We start from the raw sequence: 25,614 nt of genomic DNA, 5'->3' as shown, positions 1-25,614 counted from the left end.
GAAGTTATTAAAATAAATACAGTGCCTTGCAAAAGTATTTGGTCCCCTGGAACTTTTCAACCTTTTCCCACATATCAGGCTTCAAACATAAAGATACCAAATGTAAATTTTTGGTGAAGAATCAGCAACAAGTGGAACACAATTGTGAAGTTGAACAAAATTTATTGGTTATTTAAAATTTTTGTGTAAATTGAAAAACTGAAAAGTGGGGCGTGCGATATTATTCGGCCCCTGTAACTTAATACTTTGTTGCGCCACCTTTTGCTGCGATTACAAGTCTCTTGGGGTTTGTCTCTATCAGATTTGTACATGGAGAGACTGAAATTCTCGCCCATTCTTCCTTGGCAAACAGCTCGAGCTCAGTGAGGTTGATGGAGATCGTTTGTGAACAGCAGTTTTCAGCTCTTTCCACAGATTCTCGGTTGGATTGAGGTCTGGACTCTGACTTGGCCATTCTAACACCTGGATACGTTTATTTGTGAACCATTCCACTGTAGATTTTGCTTTATGTTTGGGATCATTGTCTTGTTGGAAGACAAATCTCCGTCCCAGTCTCAGGTCTTTTGCAGGTCCTGTATTTGGCTCCATCCATCTTCCCATCAATTGTAACCATTTTCCCTGTCCCTGCGGAAGACAAGCAGGCCCAAACCATGATGCTGCCACCACCATGTTTGACAGTGGGGATGGTGTGTTCAGGGTGATGAGCTGTGTTGCCAAAAAGTTCGATTTTGGTTTATTCTGACCAGAGCACCTTCTTCCACATGTTTGGTGTCTCCCAGGTGGCTTGTTACAAACTTTAAGCGACACTTTTTATGGATATCTTTGAGAAATGGCTTTCTTCTTGCTACTCTTCCATAAAGGCCAGATTTGTGCAGTGTACGACTGATTGTTGTCCTATGGACAGACTGTCCCACCTCAGCTGTAGATCTCTGCAGTTCATCCAGAGTGATCATGGGCCTCTTGGCTGCATCTCTGATCAGTCTTCTCCTTGTTTGAGATGAAAGTTTAGAGGGACGGCCGGGTCTTGGTAGATTTGCAGTGGTATAATACTCCTTGCATTTCAATATGATCGCTTGCACAGTGCTCCTTGGGATGTTTAAAGTTTTAGAAATCATTTTGTATCCAAATCCGGCTTTAAACTTCTCCACAACAGTATCCCGGACCTGCCTGTTGTGTTCCTTGGTCTTCATGATGCTCTCTGTGCTTCACACAGAACCCTGAGACTATCACAGAGCAGGTGCTTTTATACGGAGACTTGATCACACACAGGTGGATTATATTTATCATCATTAGGCATTTAGGACGACATTGGATCATTCAGAGATCCACAATGAACTTCTGGAGGGAGTTTGCTGCACTGAAAGTAAAGGGGCCGAATAATATTGCACGTCCCACTTATCAGTTTTTGAATTTCCACAAAAATGTAAAATAACCAATAAATTTCGTTCAACTTCACAATTGTGTTCCACTTGTTGTTGATTCTTCACCAAAAATTTACATTTTGTACCTTTATGTTTGAAGCCTGATATGTGGGAAAAGGTTGGAAAGTTCCAGGGAGCAGAATACTTTCGCAAGGCACTGTGTATATATATATATATATATATATATATATATATATATATATATATATATATATATATATATATATATAGTCAATGTACACTTCATAGCTTCAGAACAATCAGCTACACACAATGGTAAACTGAGCTTGTCTTGAAGTTTATCAAAGTGTTAATATTCCATAGAACACAGGCAACAAATCGCTCTCTCCAGAGCTGATGGTTTGTTACAAGGGATCAGTTCAGATGAGATGTATCCTGTCTGTTCAGTTCTCTAGGTTTGATACAACTGTAACAAACGGTTCATCATTAGGATTGTAAATAAGAATGATCCAATTCTTGACAGCAAGAAAAGATCTTGAAAAATATAAGGAACTGACCGAAAAAGTTTATTACCTAGTCCATGCCGTTAGCTATATTAGTTCAGTCCCGCATCCATTTATTTTTTCCCACCCCAAGCCCATATACACAGATACATTAGTGAGCGGTCTCTCGTCACGGTATAATGAGGTCACACAGCCTCCATCAGTGAGGTCTTTATATGTTGGGTCTAAACTCTGTAGTCTCATCGTCTTTGAAGATCAATACAAAGAAAACAGCAGCTGGAAGGAATCATTCATACACAACAGAGGAAGGAAATGGTTGTCAGGTGAAATAACAGCCACCCATGTGTGTGTTTATATGCCGGGGGGGGGGGGGGGGGGGGGGCACCATGGATCCACTCATAAATGATCTATTCAGGCGTAGAAAGGACACCCACAAGACATGAACAGCTCCTGGTGGCCCACCTACAGAGCCCACCATCCAAGACACATGGTGCAACAGAAGCATGGGCGGACATACCATTGGTGCAACCTGTGCGGCCGCACAGGGGCCCAAGAGGTAAGGGGGCCCATTTCTTGCTCCAAAGCAAGTGCAATTTTGCATTTTTAGGAGCTCTCGGGCTGCAAAGGGCCCATATATTGTTCTTGCACAGGGGCCCTTTTCTGACTGTGTCCGCCAGTGAACAGAAGAACTGGATAAACTTGCGGAAAATTAAAAAGGAATATTCCCGCTTTACCAAAAAAAGCTATATTTTGTAGAATAAAAAATTATACAATTTTCCGATATACATTCCGTTTTAAATTTTTTTAAATTTTTTGCTTTTTTATATTTTAACCTTTTTTTATTTTTTTTATTTTTTTTTTGTAATCTCAACATATTCCTCATATCCTAAGGATAAGCTATTGGTTTATATTCCTGAAATAAAGCCCCCTTGAATTTTTCAGTACACCACTAGCATAGGCCATCAATGTATATTCCTGGCAAATTCAAGCCCCTTATAAAAAAAGCAAAAAAAAACAAACAAATTTATCCACTGATGAATAATGTTTTTCCAGAAGAGCATTGCGCCCTCGGTCACTTCCGCTCTTCACAGACTTCAGTGTTTTATGTCCAAACACGGGCGAGTTTAAGGTAAACATAGATTATTTTTCTTCCATTTCCTACTCATTATTTCTAAAGGTAATAACATAAACAAAGAAGAGAAAGATCAAAAGTCCAAATATAGGTCCGTCTGCTTTGGGGAAAAAAAAGTTCAAAGCAAATAGTAGATGTCCCAGAGCAACAAACCCCAACATTCCAAAACTTTCCACAAGGCAAAAGCCCAAGGACCCGACATAAAAGAAGCTTGTGTTTGCATAGAGCAGCCAAGCAGAGCTGCAGTGTAAAGCATGGAAGAGCACAACAAAACTTTCATTTAACAATCTAGATTTATAGACTAGTGATACTATTCTAGTTTAGATTGTAGGACTTTTCATCAGGAGGGACTTACCAACTGGAGAATCCCAAAATACGACATTAAATATCCCGCCGTAGCCGCATTAAGGCCAAAAAAGTCGACAGAAACGATGGAAAACATGAGCATGAAAACACCTGAAGAGACACAAATGTGCATTGAAGAGAGTTATTTATCCTGAATGGAAGTTTCAAATACATTATTTATTAAATAGTGTAGAAATACATAATATTAATTTCATATCATAAATATAAAAATTCCAGGGAAGTAAGTAGTAGGTCCCCCTGAGGAAGCAACTGTGCGAAACGCGTGGTAGGGCACGGATATTCGGTGATTGTTTTGAGTAACTATTGGCTACAATAATAAAACTATTTAACTAATTTAAGAAAACTCTGTATTGAATATATTCCTTATTACATCCTAACACTTGCTATATTACTTCGGCAAGAGAAAATTGGTATAAATTATTAATTTCTCTTATCTGTTTAAAAATGATATTTATTATCTTATTATGGTCAGGGTATACCGGATGGTAAGTGTTAGGATTATCACCCTACATATCCCTTTTCCTTCCCCCTATACCCATTTATTGTGCTCACTACTGGCGCAGTAAATATTATGTAGTGCACGTTATACCCGGGGTTTATTTTCAGCAGGAGCAATATCTGATGCCTTTTTTATACCGATTCCCCTTATATCACACTTTAATAGTAAATCAATAAAATTGCATTATGGTTCTAAAGAAAAAAAAAAAAAATTCTGACTAACAAAAGACCCCATCAGACAATGCAGTGGAGCCAGAGCCATTGGATATAGCAGAGCCAAAGGGAACATCATGTTCTAATTTTTCATCTCTTCTTATATTTTGGATGAATGATGGACATATATGTGATCGTTGCCCCTTATCTGACACTTCCCGCATAAAACAAGAGGACTATTACCTATTGGAAACCCGGAGAGCACTTTAATAATAAAAATAGCCATGACGCCTGGGAACTGCAAGAGTCGGACTAATTCTCCAAAGTTGAAGACGCTGGGTTTACCTGGAAGATAATGGGAGTCAAGTTGAGACAATGATACATTGAAGCCTGCGGCAATTACCGGGATCCGCTCTTACTTCGTTCTTGGGCTCGGCTTTCTTGCTTTGCTTTGGTTTGTGCCGGGATGTAGATCATAACGATGACAGAGCTAACGAGGCTGGCGGCCAACGCCATGAAGGTGGGGGTGTAGAGTCTGCCAACACAAGAAGCCGGCATGAGCGCCAAGGCTAAATATTATTAGTAATAATATGAATAGGACCTAAACAGAACTCATTCTAAAGAATGTAGACAGTGCCAGCGTCGGACTGGAGCACCTGGGCCCACCAGAGAAAATCATTCTTGGGGCCCACTATGTAGCTACATAGAAATAGATACAAGACCACCAATTGTGCGGTAAAACACGCTAATATCAGGGCATAATATAAGGTATTACATGTCTTAATTATGTAGCAGGGGTTGGGGTAGCCCCCTCATAGAATATAAAGTAGCCTCCCACAGAATATAATGCAGCCCCCCATAGAATATAATGCAGATCCCTCATAGAATATAATGTAGCCTCCCTCATGGAATATAATGCAGCCCCCCTCATAGGGTATAATACAGCACCCCACAAAATATAATGCAACCCCCTCATAAGGTATAATGCAGCTCCCTCTTACGGCATAATGCAGCCCCTCCACAGAATATAATGTAGCCCCCTCATAGGGCATAATACAGCTCCCCTCATATAGTATGATGTAGCCACCTGAGAGAATAATGCAGCCCCCCATATAATATAATGCAACCCCTCCACAGAATATAATGTAGCCCCCTCAGAGTATAATGCCAACCCCTCATAAGGCAGCCCCCCGTAGAATATACTGTAGCCCCTCATAGGGCATAATGCAGCTCCCCTCATATAGTATGATGTAGCCCCCTCAGAGAATAATGCAGCCCCCACAGAATTATAATGTAGCCCCCTCATAGGGTATAATGCAGCCCCCCTGAAAGGGTATAATGCAGCCCCCTCCACCATCATCATTTTTCTCCCCCTCCCCATTGTACTCATTACCACCTCCATCATTGCCTCCTTCCCCACCACCATTGTCCTTTCCACCACTACCATCTTTGTCCTTTACACCACAACCATCATTGCTTTCTTCCCCACCATCATCATTGCCCCACCACCATCATCATCATTGCCTCCAGCACCATCATCATTGCCCCCACCACCATCATCATCATCATTGCCTCCAGCACCATCATCATTGCCTCCAGCACCATCATCATCATTGCCTCCAGCACCATCATCATTGCCTCCAGCACCATCATCATTGCCCCCACCACCATCATCAATGCCTCTAGCACCATCATCATTGCCTCCAGCACCATCATCATTGCCTCCAGCACCATCATCATTGCCTCCAGCACCATCATCATCATCATTGCCTCCAGCACCATCACCATCATCATTGCCTCCAGCACCATCATCATCATCATTGCCTCTAGCACCATCATCATCATCATTGCCTCCAGCACCATCATCATCATCATTGCCTCCAGCACCATCATCATCATCATTGCCTCCAGCACCATCATCATTGCCTCCAGCACCATCATCATCATCATTTCTTCCAGCACCATCATCATTGCCTCCAGCACCATCATCATCATCATTTCTTCCAGCACCATCATCATTGCCTCCAGCACCATCATCATCATCATTGCCTCCAGCACCATCATCATCATCATTGCCTCCAGCACCATCACCATCATCATTGCCTCTAGCACCATCATCATCATCATTGCCTCCAGCACCATCACCATCATCATTGCCTCCAGCACCATCATCATCATCATTGCCTCTAGCACCATCATCATCATCATTGCCTCCAGCACCATCATCATCGCCTCCAGCACCATCATCATCATCATTGCCTCCAGCACCATCATCATTGCCTCCAGCACCATCATCATCATCATTTCTTCCAGCACCATCATCATTGCCTCCAGCACCATCATCATTTCCTCCAGCACCACCATCATTGCCTCCGGTTCTCCGGTGGGCCAGTCCAACCCTGGACAGTGCTGACACGCAGAACTGAATGTAAGCCAGCGGCGCTGCAGTGTAAAGCATGGGGGAGAGAGAACAGGAAACTGAAGGTCTGATGGACAGTCAGGAAGTAGTTTTCAGACTGTTTAGGACTCCAATAGACAATGCAGCTAAGCTGGAGTCATGAACAGAGTAAGGATCTGATAACCGGGTATGAAAATCTCCAATACTGCAGGTCTTGTGGGGTCTTCCCAGTACACACAATGCCACCCTACCTAATAAACAGACCCCCATTCATGCCAGCGAGACCCCCTAATGGCACAGCCCTCTCTCTGCAGGATAACAGTTCTTCAGGAATGGTTCAGGGGACATGTCAAAGAATTCAGGTAACGACTAGTCTCCAAAATCACCAGATGTCAATTTGATAGCTCCTCAATGGGAGGTTCTGGAAAAGGTCCGGTCCATGGGGGCCGCACTTCACAACAACAAGAAGGGGTTGTTGTTTTTTTTGTTTGTTTGTTTGTTTTTTACTTAAATGCATGCTATTGGTGCTAAAAATCATTTTTGCAATTGGGTTTCATTAAAAATGTTGTACTGTTTGCCTTCTATAGTCACTGTGTTGTCTATTGGTGGCTGCAGAATGAGTTAACTGAGTATCCAGCAGTGAGCTCAGTATGACTTCTGCTGGGGAGTTTGTCACTTTTCTGTCTTTTTCTGATCTCCTCTCAGCTGATTTATGACCACATCAAAGCTGAATGTGCAGAAAAATCCTGTGAAAGCCAAACGGGGCATCATTTTTAATATAACCAAAATGCAAAAAATTGTTATTTACCCCCCAAAAATAAAAAATGTCCACAAAATGGTGGATTAATGGATCTGTAAGTAATACCACGGGACGATTTCAGAGGATGCATGGAGTCTATACCTTACTCTTAGGACCTGTTCTGCCGGTGCAAGGGGGAGTTCTTAAGGACAATTTTATTTTGGAGACATTTTCGGACTTCACTGGACTGGGCAAGGTTCATACAGATGAAAACCAAGGGGTCGGGATTGCGGACACAGGGTCACCGGAATACAAGAGGTCTAACTCTACGTTGCCGGCCTCCTGCAGGGCTCAGAACCAAGACCCCATTATGTGGTGGCCAGAACCTCGGCCCTGAGGCCAAACCGGCTGCTGGGACGGAAGTTATCTATTCCAGTTCTGCAATTATTGCCGCGCCCTGAAGAGCATTAATCCCATAGAGGTTCCCCCGCTGAGCGCTACTGATATCTTGGCATAGAACGTAGGTTTACCCCGCAAACCATTCCGCCGGGGACAAAGGGAGGATTGTGGACGATATTTGTGACGGACAAGAAGAAGCTTTGATTCTCAGAGACAGAAAGAGAACTTTGTGTCTCCTCCTGAACGATAATAAGACACTTACTGTAAAGGAAAGAAAAGGCCAAATTATAACTGCGGGGTCTGCGAAATCTCAGAGACTGACGAGACATGGCCGAAATATTTATACTGAATGTCACATAAAAAAGGGGAATAGCACGAATGGCCGTCTACCTGGGGGCAGTATTATAGTAGTTATATTCTTGTACATAGAGGGCAGTATTATAGTAGTTATATTCTTGTACATAGGGGCAGTATTATAGTAGTTATATTCTCACACATAGGGGCAGTATTATAGTAGTTATAGTCTTGTACATAGGAGCAGTATTATAGTAGTTATATTCTTGTACATAGGGGCAGTATTATAGTAGTTATTTTCTTGTACATAGGGGCAGTATTATAGTAGTTATATTCTTGTACATAGGGGCAGTATTATATTAGTTATATTCTTGTACATAGAGGCAGTATTATAGTAGTTATATTCTTGTATATAGTGAGCAGTATTATAGTAGTTATATTCTTGTATATAGGGCAGTATTATAGTAGTTATATTCTTGTACATAGGGGCAGTATTATAGTAGTTATATTCTTGTACATAGGGGCAGTATTATAGTAGTTATATTCTTGTATATAGTGAGCAGTATTATAGTAGTTATATTCTTGTATATAGGGCAGTATTATAGTAGTTATATTCTTGTACATAGGGGCAGTATTATAGTAGTTATTTTCTTGTACATAGGGGCAGTATTATAGTAGTTATATTCTTGTACATAGGGGCAGTATTATAGTAGTTATATTCTTGTACATAGGGGCAGTATTATAGTAGTTATATTCTTGTATATAGTGAGCAGTATTATAGTAGTTATATTCTTGTACATAGGGGCAGTATTATAGTAGTTATTTTCTTGTACATAGGAGCAGTATCATAGTAGTTATATTCTTGTACATAGAAGCAGTATTATAGCAGTTATATTCTTGTACATAGGAGCTGTATTATAGTAGTTATATTGTTGTACATAGGGGCAGTATTATTGTAGTTATATTCTTGTACATAGGGGCAGTATTATAGTAGTTATATTCTTGTACATAAGAGCAGTATTATAGTAGTTATATTCCTGTACATAGGAGCAGTATTATAGTAGTTATATTCTTGTACATAGGAGCAGTATTATAGTAGTTATATTCTTGTGCATAGGGGCAGTATTATATTAGTTATATTCTTGTACATAGGAGCAGTATTATATTAGTTATATTCTTGTACATAGGAGCAGTATTATATTAGTTATATTCTTATACATAGGGGCAGTATTATAATAGTTATATTCTTGTGCTTAGGGGCAGTATTATAGTAGTTATATTCTTGTACATAGGGGCAGTATTATATTAGTTATATTCTTGTACATAGGGGCAGTATTATAGTAGGATATTTTTTGTCTACTCTATGAAATGTCTATGATGTAATCTTCTCTACTGCATTAATAATGGTAAAAAATGCAGATATCCAAGGCCCCTAATTGTATTCAGCATAGGTCGGGGTTGGTCCATGAACCCGAGGTCTCGCCTTGTCCAATCACACAGTTACATTTATAAGTAAAGTCCGTTGCAGGGTAAAACTCTCCTAACTGTTACGTAGATCAAAACAGACGATTTGTGGAAGTGGGAACAATATGAGCCTCATGAATTAGTTATAGGGTCAGATTAGCACTGACGGGGGCGTCAGAGGTCTCTTCCTTTCAAGGATTCTCCCTCTGATCATTTTCAGGAAGTATTTCTTAATAATTTGGCAGATGTTGTCGCTGATTGTCTCCTCTGCTGATTATCCGGCATATGGTCGACCGCAGCCTCATAAGCTCATGTTATTGTGGTTAATTGTGGTAATTATTTTGTAGGGTGGTGTCGTGAAGCGGTGACCCCCACCGATCTCCTAAACAAGGGGACTCTCATCAAACAATGGATCCACTTGCAGACAAGAATTTTGGGGCCTTCTGCACCTTTGGGTCTACTGGACCTCTCACTCCTTGGAGGGTACAGCTCGTAGTCCCGCTATACAGCTGCCATGAGATTCCGGCTATCACGGTTATGGCGGACCTCTGGCTACCAGTATTACCAGCTTCTGGGCCAACTATGGGAGCAGACTGCAATTCCAGTTTCTTTAGCTGCTGTCACCCAACTTTCCCAAGAGCCTGAATGTCGAAGGGAGTTTTGTTCTTGGCAAGAAGACATAAGTGACTCTCAGGAGACTGGAAAGCTGAGTGACAAGTCTCCTAGGATCTGACATTACCTAGAAATAAGACATCTTAATCTATAGATGATGAGTAAACACGATGTCCCCGCAGTTTTATCAGTCCACAACCCAGTTAACAATAATGCGGCGTGGGTCGACCAGTGGAGTTACATTTTTCATGCATGACATCAGGAAATAAGCTCCTTATTCTTTGTGGAAATGGGAAGAAAATGCGATCGTGTTGGCCGCCGAATAATACGCCCTCTCATGTGCAGGGGGGTACAAGACGCCATTAACAATAGTGGACTGTACTGCTAAAAAAAGCTTCAGAATAAGGCTGCAGTCACACTATCAGTATTTGGTCAGTATTTTACATCAGTATTTCTAAGCCAAAACCAGGAGTGGGTGATAAATACAGAAGTGGTGCATATGTTTCTATTATACTTTTCCTCTAATTGTTCCACTCCTGGTTTTGGCTACAAATACTGATGTAAAATACTGACCAAATACTGAGCGTGTGATGGCAGCCTAAGCCGGGACCAGGGGCCAACAGCGCTCATCAGGACAGACAGACAGGGAGCGCGACAGACAGACAGGGAGCGCGACAGACGGACAGGGAGCGCGACAGACGGACAGGGAGCGCGACAGACGGACAGGGAGCGCGACAGACGGACAGGGAGCGCGACAGACGGACAGGGAGCACGACAGACAAGCAGGGAACGCGACAGACGGACAGGGAGCGCGCGACAGACGGACAGGGAGCACGACAGACGGACAGTGAGCACGACAGACAGAAAGGGAGCATGACAGGCAGACAGGGAGAGCAACAGACAGACAGGGAGCACGACAGACGGACAGGGAGCAAAACAGACGGACAGGGAGCACGACAGACGGACAGGGAACGCAACAGACGGACAGGGAGCGCGTGACAGACGGACAGGGAACGCGACAGACGGACAGGGAGCGCGACAGACAGACAGGGAGCGGACAGACGGACAGGGAGCGGACAGACGGACAGGGAACGCAACAGACGGACAGGGAGCGCGCGACAGACGGACAGGGAACGCGACAGACGGACAGGGAGCGCGACAGACGGACAGGGAGCGCGACAGACAGACAGGGAGCACGACAGAAGGACAGGGAGCGGACAGACGGACAGGGAGCACGACAGACTAACAGAGAGCGCGACAGACGGACAGGGAGCGTGACAGACGGACAGGGAGCGCGACAGACAGGGAGCACGACAGACAGACAAGGAGCACGACAGAAGGACAGGGAGCGCGACAGACGGACAGGGAGCGTGACAGACGGACAGGGAGCGTGACAGACGGACAGGGAGCGCGACAGACAGGGAGCACGACAGACAGACAAGGAGCACGACAGAAGGACAGGGAGCACGACAGACAGACAAGGAGCACGACAGACGGACAGGGAGCGCGACAGATGGACAGTGAGCGTGACAGACAGACAGTGAGCGTGACAGACGGACAGGAAGCGTGACAGACAGACAGGGAGCACGACAGACAGACAGGGAGCGCGACAGACGGACAGAGAGCGCGACAGACAGACAGAGAGCGTGACAGAGACAGAGAGCGTGACAGACGGACAGGGAGAGCGACAGACAGCACGACAGACAGACAGGGAGCACGACAGACGGACAGGGAGCGCGAGAGACGGACAGGGAGCGCGAGAGACGGACAGGGAGCGCGACAGACAGACAGGGAGCATGACAGACAGACAGGAAGCACGACAGACAGGAAGCACGACAGACGGACAGGGAGCACGACAGATGGACAGGGAGCGCGACAGGCAGACAGGGAGCACGACAGACAGACAGGGAGCACGACACACAGACAGGGAGCGTGACAGACAGACAGGGAGCACAACAGACAGACAGGGAGCACGACAGACAGACAGACAAGGACGTACGCGACAGACAGGGAGCGCTACAGACAGACAGGGAGCGCGACAGACGGACAAAGAGTGCCAGACGGAGAGGGAGCGCTACAGACAGACAGACAGGGAACACAACAGACAGATGAACAAGGAGCGCGACAGACGGACAGGGAGTGCCAGACAGACAGTGGGCGCGACAGATGGACAAGGAGCAACAGAGAGAGAAGGAGCGCGACAGATGGACAAGGAGTGCCAGACAGACAGGAAGCGCGACAGATGGACAAGGAGTGACAGATGGACAGGGAGTGCGACAGGGAGAGCAACAGACAGACAAGGAGCGCGACAGACGGACGGGGAGCGCGACAGCCGGACAAGGAGTGAGACAGACAGGGAGCACGACAGACGGACAGGGAGCACGACAGACGGACAAGGAGTGCCAGACAAGCAGGGAGCGCAACAGATGGATAGGGAGCACGACAGACAGACAGGGAGCACGACAGATGGACAAGGAGTGCCAGACAAGCAGGGAGCGCAACAGATGGATAGGGAGCACGACAGACAGACAGGGAGCACGACAGATGGACAAGGAGTGCCAGACAAGCAGGGAGCGCGACAGACAGACAGGGAGCGCGACAGACAGACAGGGAGCGCAACAGACGGACAAGGAGTGAGACAGACAGACAGGGAGCGCGACAGACAGACAGGGAGCGCAACAGACGGACAAGGAGTGAGACAGACAGACAGGGAGCGCGACAGACAGACAGGGAGCGCAACAGACGGACAAGGAGTGAGACAGACAGACAGGGAGCACGACAGACGGTCAAGGATATGCGCGACAGACAGGGAGCGAGACAGACAGACTGGGAGCCCAACAGACGGATAGGGAGCGTGACAGACAGACAGGGAGCGCGACAGACGGACAGGGAGCGCGACAGATGGACAAGGAGTGACAGATGGACAGGGAGTGCGACAGGGAGAGCAACAGACAGACAAGGAGCGCGACAGACAGACGGGGAGCGCGACAGCCGGACAAGGAGTGACAGACAGGGAGCGCGACAGACCGACAGGGAGCTGTTGTGAATTCTGTGGCTGAATTCACTCCTGTGGTCACAAGTGGTACTGCAGCTTCTGAGCTTCCTCCCTCAGGTGTTTTGGTGAGCTCGTTGGCTGCTTTGTTATTTAACTCCACCTGATTCTGTCTTCCTTGCTCCTTGTCAATGTTCCAGTGTTGGATCTGAGCTTCTGGATCTTTCCTGTGACCTGCTGCTCTGCTTAGATAAGTGCTTCTTTGTTTTTGTTGCTACTTTTTCTGTCCAGCTTGTCTATTCGTTTTGCTGGAAGCTCTGAGACGCAAAGGGTGTACCGCCGTGCCGTTAGTTCGGCACGGTGGGTCTTTTTGCCCCCTTTGCGTGGTTTTTTGCTTTAGGGTTTTTTGTAGACTGCAAAGTTCTCTTTGCTATCCTCGCTCTATCTAGAATATCGGGCCTCACTTTGCTGAATCTATTTCATCCCTACGTTTTGTCTTTTCATCTTGCTAACAGTCATTGTATGTGGGGGGCTGCCTTTTCCTTTGGGGTATTTCTCTGAGGCAAGTCAGGCTTGTTTTTCTATCTTCAGGCTAGTCAGCTCCTCAGGCTGTGCCGAGTTGCATAGGTAGTGTCAGGCGCAATCCACAGCTGCCTTTAGTTGTGTTTAGGATAGGTTCAGGTATTGCGGTCTACAGAGATTCCACGTCTCAGAGCTCGTTCTATTATTTTTGGGTTATTGTCAGATCACTGTATGTGCTCTGATTGCTGGCACACTGTGTCACTGGATTGCCTACATAACAGTACAAGGAGCCACCCTAATGATTCTCAATAGAGGGAAAAAAGAAGTTCTGACATCATTTTTTTTTTCTCAGCTCTGTGTTCAGTCTTTTTTTTTCCCTAGACATTTGGGTGTTTCAGGACACAGGTGTGGACATGGATATTCAGGGTCTGTGCTCTTCAATGGATAATCTCGTTACAAATGTACAAAGGATTCAAGATACTATTGATCAGAAATCTATGTTAGAACCAAGAATTCCTATTCCTGATCTGTTTTTTGGTGATAGAACTAAGTTTCTTAATTTCAAAAATAATTGTAAGCTATTTCTGGCCTTGAAACCTCATTCTTCTGGTAATCCTATTCAACAGGTTTTGATTATTATTTCTTTTTTGCGCGGCGACCCTCAGGACTGGGCATTTTCTCTTGCGCCAGGAGACCCTGCATTGAGTAATGTCAATGCGTTTTTCCTGGCGCTCGGATTACTTTACGATGAGCCTAATTCAGTGGATCAGGCTGAGAAAAATTTGCTGGCTTTGTGCCAGGGTCAGGATGATATAGAGGTATATTGTCAGAAATTTAGGAAGTGGTCAGTACTCACTCTGTGGAATGAATCTGCGCTGGCAGCTTTGTTCAGAAAGGGTCTCTCTGAGGCTCTTAAGGATGTCATGGTGGGTTTTCCTATGCCTGCTGGTTTGAATGAGTCTATGTCTTTGGCCATTCAGATCGGTCGACGCTTGCGCGAGCGTAAATCTGTGCACCATTTGGCGGTATTGTCTAAGATTAAACCTGAGCCTATGCAGTGCGATAGGACTATGACCAGAATTGAACGGCAAGAACACAGACGTCTGAATGGTCTGTGTTTCTACTGTGGTGATTCCACTCATGCGATTTCTGATTGTCCTAAGCGCACTAAGCGGTTCGATAGGTCTGCCGTTATTGGTACTGTACAGTCCAAATTCCTTTTGTCCATTACCTTAATGTGCTCTTTGTCATCGTATTCTGTCATGGCATTTGTGGATTCAGGCGCTGCCCTGAATCTGATGGATTTGGATTATGCTAAATGTTGTGGGTTTTTCTTGGAGTCTTTGCGGTGTCCTATTCCGTTGAGAGGAATTGATGCTACACCTTTGGCCAAGAATAAACCTCAGTACTGGGCCCAGCTGACCATGTGCATGGCTCCTGCACATCAGGAAGTTATTCGCTTTCTGGTGCTACATAATCTGCATGATGTGGTCGTGTTGGGGTTGCCATGGCTGCAAACCCATAATCCAGTATTGGATTGGAACTCTATGTCGGTATCCAGCTGGGGTTGTCAGGGGGTACATGGTGATGTTCCATTTTTGTCTATTTCGTCATCCATTCCTTCTGAGGTCCCAGAGTTCTTGTCTGATTATCAGGATGTATTTGAGGAGCCCAGGTCCGATGCTCTACCTCCGCATAGGGATTGTGATTGTGCTATCAATTTGATTCCTGGTAGTAAATTCCCTAAAGGTCGATTATTTAATTTATCCGTGCCTGAACACGCCGCTATGCGCAGTTATGTGAAGGAATCCCTGGAGAAGGGACATATTCGCCCATCGTCATCACCACTGGGAGCAGGGTTCTTTTTTGTAGCCAAGAAGGATGGTTCGCTGAGACCGTGTATTGATTACCGCCTTCTTAATAAGATCACTGTTAAATTTCAGTATCCCTTGCCATTGTTATCTGACTTGTTTGCTCGGATTAAGGGGGCTAGTTGGTTCACTAAGATAGATCTTCGTGGTGCGTATAATCTGGTGAGAATCAGGCAAGGAGATGAATGGAAAACTGCATTTAATACGCCCGAGGGTCATTTTGAATATCTAGTGATGCCGTTCGGACTTGCCAATGCTCCATCTGTGTTTCAGTCTTTTATGCATGACATCTTCCGTGAGTATCTGGATAAATTCCTGATTGTTTACTTGGATGACATTTTGATCTTCTCAGATGATTGGGACTCTCATGTGAAGCAGGTCAGAATGGTTTTCCAGGTCCTGCGTGCTAATTCTTTGTTTGTGAAGGGATCAAAGTGTCTCTTCGGTGTGTGCAGAAAGTTTCATTTTTGGGGTTCATCTTTACCCCTTCTACTATCGAGATGGATCCGGTTAAGGTCCAAGCCATCCAGGATTGGACTCAGCCGACATCTCTGAAAAGTCTGCAAAAATTCCTGGGCTTTGCTAATTTTTATCGTCGCTTCATCTGTAATTTTTCTAGCATTGCCAGACCATTGACCGATTTGACCAAGAAGGGTGCTGATTTGGTTAATTGGTCTTCTGCTGCTGTGGAAGCTTTTCAGGAGTTGAAGCATCGTTTTTGTTCTGCCCCTGTGTTGTGTCAACCAGATGTTTCTCTTCCGTTCCAGGTCGAGGTTGATGCTTCTGAGATTGGAGCAGGGGCGGTTTTGTCACAGAGAGGTTCTGGTTGCTCAGTGTTGAAACCATGTGCTTTCTTTTCCAGGAAGTTTTCGGCTGCTGAGCGTAATTATGATGTGGGCAACCGAGAGTTGCTGGCCATGAAGTGGGCATTCGAGGAATGGCGTCATTGGCTTGAAGGAGCTAAGCATCGCGTGGTGGTATTGACTGATCATAAGAACCTCACTTATCTCGAGTCTGCCAAGCGCTTGAATCCTAGACAGGCCCGTTGGTCGTTATTTTTTGCCCGCTTCGATTTTGTGATTTCGTACCTTCTGGGCTCAAAAAATGTGAAGGCGGATGCTCTGTCTAGGAGTTTTGTGCCCGACTCTCCGGGTTCATCTGAGCCGGCGAGTATCCTCAAGGAAGGAGTCATTGTGTCTGCCATCTCCCCTGATTTGCGGCGAGTGTTACAAAAATTTCAGGCGAATAAACCTGATCGTTGTCCGGCAGAGAAACTGTTCGTCCCTGATAGGTGGACTAGTAAAGTTATCTCTGAACTTCATTGTTCGGTGTTGGCTGGTCATCCTGGAATCTTTGGTACCAGAGAGTTAGTGGCTAGATCTTTCTGGTGGCCATCTCTGTCACGGGATGTACGTACTTTTGTGCAGTCCTGTGGGATTTGTGCTAGGGCTAAGCCCTGCTGTTCACGTGCCAGTGGGTTGCTTTTGCCCTTGCCGGTCCCAAAGAGGCCTTGGACACATATTTCGATGGATTTCATTTCTGACCTTCCCGTTTCTCAAAAGATGTCAGTCATTTGGGTGGTCTGTGATCGCTTTTCTAAAATGGTCCATCTGGTGCCTTTGTTCTTCCAGCATGTGGTTCGTTTGCATGGCATTCCTGAGAATATTGTTTCTGACAGAGGTTCCCAGTTTGTTTCAAGGTTTTGGCGAGCCTTTTGTGGTAGGATGGGCATTGACCTATCTTTTTCCTCGGCTTTCCATCCTCAGACTAATGGCCAGACCGAACGAACCAATCAGACCTTGGAAACATATCTGAGATGTTTTGTTTCTGCAGACCAGGATGATTGGGTGTCCTTTTTGCCGTTGGCTGAGTTCGCCCTTAATAATCGGGCCAGCTCGGCTACCTTGGTCTCTCCATTTTTCTGCAATTCTGGGTTCCATCCTCGTTTCTCTTCAGGACAGGTTGAGTCTTCGGACTGTCCTGGTGTGGATTCTGTGGTGGACAGGTTGCAGCAGATCTGGACTCAGGTAGTGGACAATTTGACCTTGTCCCAGGAGAAGGCTCAACTTTTCGCTAATCGCAGACGCCGTGTGGGTCCCCGACTTCGTGTTGGGGATCTGGTTTGGTTATCTTCTCGTCATATTCCTATGAAGGTTTCCTCTCCTAAATTTAAACCTCGTTTTATTGGTCCGTATAGGATTTCTGAGATTCTCAATCCTGTGTCTTTTCGTCTGACCCTCCCAGACTCCTTTTTCATACATAATGTATTCCATAGGTCGTTGTTGCAGGGATACGTGGCACCTATGGTTCCATCTGTTGAGCCTCCTGCCCCGGTTTTGGTGGAGGGGGAATTGGAGTATATTGTGGAGAAAATTTTGGATTCTCGTGTTTCTAGACGGAAACTCCAGTATCTGGTTAAATGGAAGGGTTATGCTCAGGAAGATAATTCCTGGGTTTTTGCCTCTGATGTCCATGCTCCAGATCTTGTTTGTGCCTTTCATGTGGCTCATCCTGGTCGGCCTGGGGGCTCTGGTGAGGGTTCGGTGACCCCTCCTCAAGGGGGGGTACTGTTGTGAATTCTGTGGCTGAATTCACTCCTGTGGTCACAAGTGGTACTGCAGCTTCTGAGCTTCCTCCATCAGGTGTTCTGGTGAGCTCGTTGGCTGCTTTGTTATTTAACTCCGCCTGATTCTGTCTTCCTTGCTCCTTGTCAATGTTCCAGTGTTGGATCTGAGCTTTGGATCTTTCCTGTGGCCTGCTGCTCTGCTTAGATAAGTGCTTCTTTGTTTTTGTTGCTACTTTTTCTGTCCAGCTTGTCTATTCGTTTTGCTGGAAGCTCTGAGACGCAAAGGGTGTACCGCCGTGCCGTTAGTTCGGCACGGTGGGTCTTTTTGCCCCCTTTGCGTGGTTTTTTGCTTTAGGGTTTTTTGTAGACTGCAAAGTTCTCTTTGCTATCCTCGCTCTATCTAGAATATCGGGCCTCACTTTGCTGAATCTATTTCATCCCTACGTTTTGTCTTTTCATCTTGCTAACAGTCATTATATGTGGGGGGCTGCCTTTTCCTTTGGGGTATTTCTCTGAGGCAAGTCAGGCTTGTATTTCTATCTTCAGGCTAGTCAGTTCCTCAGGCTGTGCCGAGTTGCATAGGTATTGTCAGGCGCAATCCACAGCTGCCTTTAGTTGTGTTTAGGATAGGTTCAGGTATTGCGGTCTACAGAGATTCCACGTCTCAGAGCTCGTTCTATTATTTTTGGGTTATTGTCAGATCACTGTATGTGCTCTGATTGCTGGCACATTGTGTCACTGGATTGCCTACATAACAGGGAGCGCAACAGATGGAAAAGGAGCGCGACAGTCTGACGAACAGGGAGCGCGACAGCCGGACAAGGAGTGACAGACAGGGAGCGCAACAGACGGAAAAGGAGCGCAACAGACGGACAGGGAGCGCAACATACAGGGAGCACGACAGACAGACAAGGAGCACGACAGAAGGACAGGGAGCGCGACAGACGGACAGGGAGCGTGACAGACGGACAGGGAGCGTGACAGACGGACAGGGAGCGTGACAGATGGACAGGGAGCGCGCGACAGACTGACACATAAAATCATTGCTGTCAGTAATTCACCGCTCTGTGTAATGTGCTGCTGATAAAACTCTGCTTATTAGCATTTGTTCTGTGCACACAGAATTCCTGTTTTTCAAGTAGAAGACACTCTTCTAGATTCTGGCATTTTCTTGGCTTTTTTTTGGTCCCAAACCATTTTATTTGTTAACATTTTTTTCCCATAAACATTCTTCCATTTTTGCATTTTTAAGTGTCATGTTAGTTTTTTTTTATCCGTGTGGCACACGTGCGGCCGACTGGGTACCACACGCACTGTGCGGGAGACAGCGCTAGAGATAAGCGCTGTCTCCTGCATCTGGTGCTGAAGCCGCCATTCATATCTTCTCTCCAGCAGCGTTTGCTGGAAAGAAGATATGAAAAATCATTTTTTTTTTTTGTGTTTTAAATAAAGATCCCTATGGGAGGTGGAGCCGCATATTCATGACTGTAATCGGCGGCACCACGTGGCCGCTCATACAGGAGAAGGTGCGGTGAGGACGGGACGCTGGGAGGGAGCCGGGTGAGTATTTAAATAACAGCGGGCGGGCGCACAGGGGGTGGGAGGGGGGTGGGGACAGGGATCTTTATTTAAAACACGAAAAAAACAAACAAAAAAGGATTTTTCATATCTTCTCTACAGCGAACGCTGCTGGAGAGAAGATATGAATGGCGGCTTCAGCACCACTTGGGGGGGACAGCGCTTACTGTAGCTCTGTCTCCTGCATGGCACACGGACTGCACACGGACAGCGTCCGTGTGCGGTACGTGTTTTACACGGACCCATTGACTTTAATGGGCCCATGTAATCCGTGCGCTCCCACGAACACTGACGTGTCTCCGTGTTTTGCACACGGACACATGGTCCGTGAAAACACGCTGACATGTGCAGAGACACATGGATTTCAATGTGTCTACATGAGTCAGTGTCTCCGGTACGTGAGGAAACTGTCACCTCACGCACCGGAACCACTGATGTGTGAAACCGGCTTAATACTAAGTACTAATCTGATACTTCTCAGAGCTGAGGATTTGTTACAGTTGCATCCAGTCTAAACAACCAGAACGTCAGATGAATACATTGTACCTGCACTGACACACTGTAGACACTAGCAAGAAGTGTCTTACTACAGGGGCAGCCAAAAAAAATCTACCTTTTTTTTTTTTAATAAAACGATCTTTGGTTTCCATGTGTTATGTAAAAAGATGACAAATATTGTGAAATCGAAATGTCGAGATTTTTCAGATATAGAAGAAAAACGATCCGGATGTTATAAGAATGTGAGAAATGTTTGCAAGGTGAGGACAATAAACAGACCCTGATGTGTCCCCAGGAGGAAGCGACAGGTAAGATGCAAAATGGCGTGATGGCCCTTTAAGAGAAGCGCTAGATCTGAAGTGGTCGTGACAGTGTGCAAGACACAAAAGGCAGCAGTGCAGGGATCGGTTATATATGAGGCACAAATCCACAAATATATGTAGAGGCTGTATTCTGTTTATTGCAGTCTGTATTCCGTCTATAAAGTAACAGGTCATAAAACCTGTATGGTAGGGAACCCTCTCCGGAAATACAGAGCCTTGGCCTCGCACAGCTGAGGGATTGTCACAATTGCATCCAGTGCTAGACAGACACACACCAATAGCACAAACTTCTCCACTTTACATGTGCAGTGATACAATGTATTCTGCCTGGAGTCTCTATGGCTCAGAGTTCTGAAGATTGTCCAGGCTGGATACAATTGTAACAAAGTCACAGCTGTAAGTAGTACAGGGTCCGCACAAGATTTTTCACACCCTAAATGTAATAAAGGTTTCCCCGACTGCAAGCAGAGATCTTGAAAACTGGAAATAACTTTTTACTATACCAAGATCATGGAACCAGAATATTATCTGAAACCGGAATTAAAAGTTTGCAAAGTTTATGGAGTGATTGGAGGATGAAGAATCACGGCTAGTTGGGCAACAACTCTGTCTCCCTCTTTCTATAATAAATATGTGCGTTCCAGATTACATATAATCTCCCAAAACAATAACAATCATACAAAATAAATTAACCCATTCCCTGTAGCCACCACTAGAGGGAGCCCCCTGCATACAGATTCTTACATCTCCCATTGAATCCTATATTGGCGGTTTACATCCATATACTCCTTTAAATTATATATAAGTTAACAATATGAACTATTGGGAGCGGGGAGGTAGCATGCTGCCTCAGTGTAACTGGGAGTTTTTATAAACGCCTCCATGCTTCCTGCAAGAATCTGTGACGCTGGGGTCTGTGTCATCTTTATAGACAATTAAGAGTTAATGCTTCGATCCATTTCTTTAAAAAAGATCCTGTCACCAGATTTTTAGTGAGTAAAACTGTAAAAAAAAAAAAAAAATCTGACAGGTTCTATTTCACAAAGTCAAGGTGTAGATGAGAAGGGCAACAGCGCCTCTAGTGGTCACATCAGTAACTGTCTCAGTGCAGTAATTGATGTGACCACCGGAGGTCAGTATGGGGTAGCGTACTCAGGAATGCATAATGGTTGGATTTATTGTAATTGGGGCCATTTTTGTTTCCTCCGAAAGTATCAGAGACATTAAAGGGAAACTATACTTCCAAACAGGGCCGGACTGGCAATTCTGGCAAATGCCAGGAGGGCCTGTCTGGCCATGGGCTGCCTTGTCTGCTACGTTGTTAACAGTATCGGAGTTCTCAAGACCCCCATACTGTTAAGAGTTGTGATGGAGCACAAAGTCGCTGACTCCGTCACTTACCCCAGCGGGCCACGAGTATCATTGGAAACATTGGTCTTGTAGAAAATGGGGAAGAGGAGGTGAATTGTTTATTATTATTTTACCTTGGTGGGAGAAGAGCCACAAAACAGGGACATTATTACTGGAAGGGGCCCAAAATGGAGAACAATATACCAGGATGAGAGACAAACATTACTGGAAGGGGCCCATGATGGGGGACATTTAACCAGGGGAAAGGGAAACATTATACCAGGAATGGGCCCATGATGGGGGACATTATACCAGGAAGGGGCCCATGATGGACACATTATACTGGGAAAGGGGCCTACATGGACGACATTATATCTGGAAGAGATCCTGAATAGGGAACATTATATCAGGAAAAGGACCAGAATGGAGGTCATTATACCTGTCAGAGGCTCAGGATGGAGACATTATACCAGGAAGGGGACCAGGGTGGTGAACAATATACCAGAATGGGAGACAAACATTACTGGAAGGGGCTCATGATGGGGGACATTATACTAAGAAGGGGCCCATGATGGAAGACATTTAACCAGGGGAAAGGGAAACATTATACCAGGAAGGGGCCCAGGATGGGGGACATTACACCAAGAAAGGACACTGGGATGGAGGACATTTAACCAAGGGATAGAGCAGGGGTCGGGAACCTATGGCTCGCGAGCCAGATATGGCTCTTTTGATGGCCGTATCTGGCTCGCAGACAGGGGGCCGGCAAGTAGGAAGCGGGGAGAAAAAAAAAAAAAAGACGCCCCTTTAAATCTTCGGGCGGCGCCGTCCGCCGCCATGACCAGCTCCCCCCACCCCCGGGCCCCGCCCCCGCTCTAATACTCACCTCTCCTGGTTCCTGCGGCGCCGGCAGCTGCAGCGTCCTCTGACTCTGCGACGTCTCAGAGCAGAGGGCGCGATGACGTGACTCCTGTGCGCACCGCTCAGCCTCTCTGTCCTGAGCGTCGCAGAGCCGGAGAGACGCTGACTGCACCGGACCTACGCTAGGAACGGGAGAGGTGAGGATTTTACTTTTTTTTTTTTTTTCTTTATGTCTGACTGTCTGTGGGCAATGCTGGACACACTGGGGCAATACAGGAGACTATGGGGCAGATTGCTGGACACACTGGGGCAATACTGGAGACCATGGGGCAGAATGCTGGACACACTGGGGCAATACAGGAGACCATGGGGCAGAATACTGGACACACTGGGGCAATACAGGAGACCATGGGGCAGAATGCTGGACACACTGGGGCAATACAGGAGACCGTGGGGCAGAATGCTGGACACACTGGGGCAATACAGGAGACCGTGGGGCAGAATGCTGGACACACTGGGGCAATACAGGAGACCATGGGGCAGAATGCTGGACACACTGGGGCAATACAGGAGACCATGGGGCAGAATGCTAGACACACTGGGGCAATACAGGAGACCATGGGGCAGATTGCTGGACACACTGGGGCAATACAGGAGACTATGGGGCAGATTGCTGGACACACTGGGGCAATACAGGAGACCATGGGGCAGATTGCTGGACACACTGGGGCAATGCTGGACACTGGGGGTAATATGCTGGACACACTGGGGCAGACTGCTGGACACACTGGGGAAAGGCTGGACACTGGGGCAGATTGCTGGACACACTGGGGGCAGTGCTGGACATACTGGGGCAGATTGCTGGACACACTGGGGGTAATATGCTGGACAACATGGGGGTAATATGCTGGACACACTGGGGCAGATTGCTGGACAACATGGGGGTAATATGCTGGACACACTGGGGCAGATTGCTGGACAACATGGGGGTAATATGCTGGACACACTGGGGGCAGGACTTGAGGCATGGGCAGAATGTAGATACGGTTACTGTGCAGAGTGACACTATATCGCCTTTTTTTCTTCATGTGATGTAATGTAGAAGTTGTGAAAAATTAAGTAATGTGTTCTGCAAGCGGAGCTCGAGATAACTGTGTTATTTCCTGCAGAAACGAGTCCTGGCTGGAAGGAATGATGGCGGTCTGTGCTGGATGAAAGATGAAGGACTTCACCTAGAGACGTCACTGGTGAGTCAGTGTTGCCTATACACTGACACTATATATACACTGTATACTATATACTCAAATCTGGCATTCTCTCAACATCAGGTGGGAAGAATGCCAGCTTCCAGTCATGCGCAGGAAAAAGAAGAAGCCAGACTGCTGGACTGATGTCATGCATCGCAAGCTCACAATGTAAGTTATTTATTTAATTTTTTACTGCTAATTACCATTGTTTCAGTCCAGTTGTGGCTTTATACAGCAGGGAGGAGCATTCCTTGCTGTACTAAGTGAACATTGGAGCGATTGATCTGTCAATGGCCCTTTAAACATATTGTACGGCTCTCGCGGAATTATATTTCAAAATATGTGGCGTTTACGGCTCTCTTAGCCAAAAAGGTTCCTGACCCCTGGGATAGAGAAACATTATACCAAGAAAGGACTCAGAATGGGGACATTATACCAGGAAAAGGATCAGGATGGAGGACATTATAAAAGGAATGGGTCCAGGATGGGGGACATTACACCAAGAAAGGACACTGGGATGGAGGACATTTAACCAGGGGATAGAGAAACATTATACCAAGAAAGGACTCAGAATGGGGACATTATACCAGGAAAAGGATCAGGATGGAGGACATTATACCAGGAATGGGTCCAGGATGGGGAACATTACACCAAGAAGGGGCACTGGGATGGAGGACATTTAACCAGGGGATAGAGAAACATTATACCAAGAAAGGACCCAGAATGGGGACATTATACCAGGAAAAGGATCAGGATGGAGGACATTATACCAGGAATGGGTCCAGGATGGGGGACATTTCACCAAGAAGGGTTACTGGGATGGAGGACATTTAACCAGGGGATAGAGAAACATTATACCAAGAAAGGACCCAGAATGGGGACATTATACCAGGAAAAGGATCAGGATGGAGGACATTATAAAAGGAATGGGTCCAGGATGGGGGACATTATTACAGGAAGGAATAAGGCAGCACACTGTAGCGCCAAAACCTGCAAACATGAAACATGAAAATTGAATTGCATTACTGCACTAGAAATATAAAAAAATTGAGAAAGTTTAGGGCATAAATTAGCCAATTCATGTGTACCTGGTAGCCACGATAAGGCGGTTCTCGTATACCAGGACCTAACAATGCCTTTCCTCTCTGAGAATAAAGTCTTCATCTGAATGGGAACCTAATGTGAGTCCTCTAAGTCCTAGTATTTGGCCCTTCATGAGAAGGCGATCAGTTCTGACGAAGGTCCTAACACTAGGACCAAAACGTTAACTAATTGGATTGCTGTTAAAAAAGTTGTTTAATTCACTGGAATCTGAGCGCTGAGTTCCTTACTGGCTTGTAGACGGAGGACATTGTTACATGAGAAGACGAACACACGATCTGGAACGCTACAAGGGCCCATACATCTGACGAACATACAGGTGGGGGCCCAGGTCTAAATTTCTAGTGATGCCATTGCATATCATTGGGTCAGCCGCACAGTGGCCCAGTAGGTAAGGGGCCCCACACTCAGCACCAAAGCCGCTTCTTTTATAGACAGGACTCTTTGTCTGCCTGCTTTGTCTGTGTCCGCCGCTGTATTAGAGAGTTCTCACCCAAATCTTGTAGCCAGGTAGCCTCCCAGTGAGGATCCAACGATGATCCCTAATCCGAAGCAAAGGCCGAGCTTCCCCAGAGCACCGGCGCGTTCCTGGGCCGTGGTCAGGTCGGTTACAATCATCTGAGCTCCTATCAAACATGAAAGAATCATTGAGCAGCGGCCATTATCACCCCATCTAGATCAATACGGAAAAGAAAATTCCACTCGGCCTTTTAGAGTTTTCTTTCTTAAAGGGATATTCAAACTTTGAGCAAATAAAACTTTGCA

General features: G+C 45.9%; 1 protein-coding gene across 1 annotated transcript in view; it reads right to left on the bottom strand.

The window, feature by feature from the left end:
• Nucleotides 1–25,614, bottom strand: part of SLC22A18 (solute carrier family 22 member 18) — a 51,824-nt gene that overhangs the window by 13,211 nt on the left and 12,999 nt on the right. Inside the window, exons 4-7 of the mRNA XM_069740205.1 lie at nucleotides 25,343–25,475; nucleotides 4,454–4,569; nucleotides 4,278–4,379; nucleotides 3,373–3,473 (exon numbers count right to left, since the gene is read on the bottom strand). Of these exons, the coding sequence (XP_069596306.1) occupies nucleotides 3,373–3,473; nucleotides 4,278–4,379; nucleotides 4,454–4,569; nucleotides 25,343–25,475 (452 nt within the window). The remainder of the gene's footprint in view (nucleotides 1–3,372; nucleotides 3,474–4,277; nucleotides 4,380–4,453; nucleotides 4,570–25,342; nucleotides 25,476–25,614) is intronic.

This window comes from Ranitomeya imitator, chromosome 9 (genome assembly GCF_032444005.1).
Source record: "Ranitomeya imitator isolate aRanImi1 chromosome 9, aRanImi1.pri, whole genome shotgun sequence".
In the NCBI taxonomy this organism is placed as follows: Eukaryota; Metazoa; Chordata; class Amphibia; order Anura; family Dendrobatidae; genus Ranitomeya; species Ranitomeya imitator.
The sequence above is the reverse complement of the archived record's forward strand: the minus strand, read 5'-3'. Positions and strand labels throughout refer to the sequence as shown.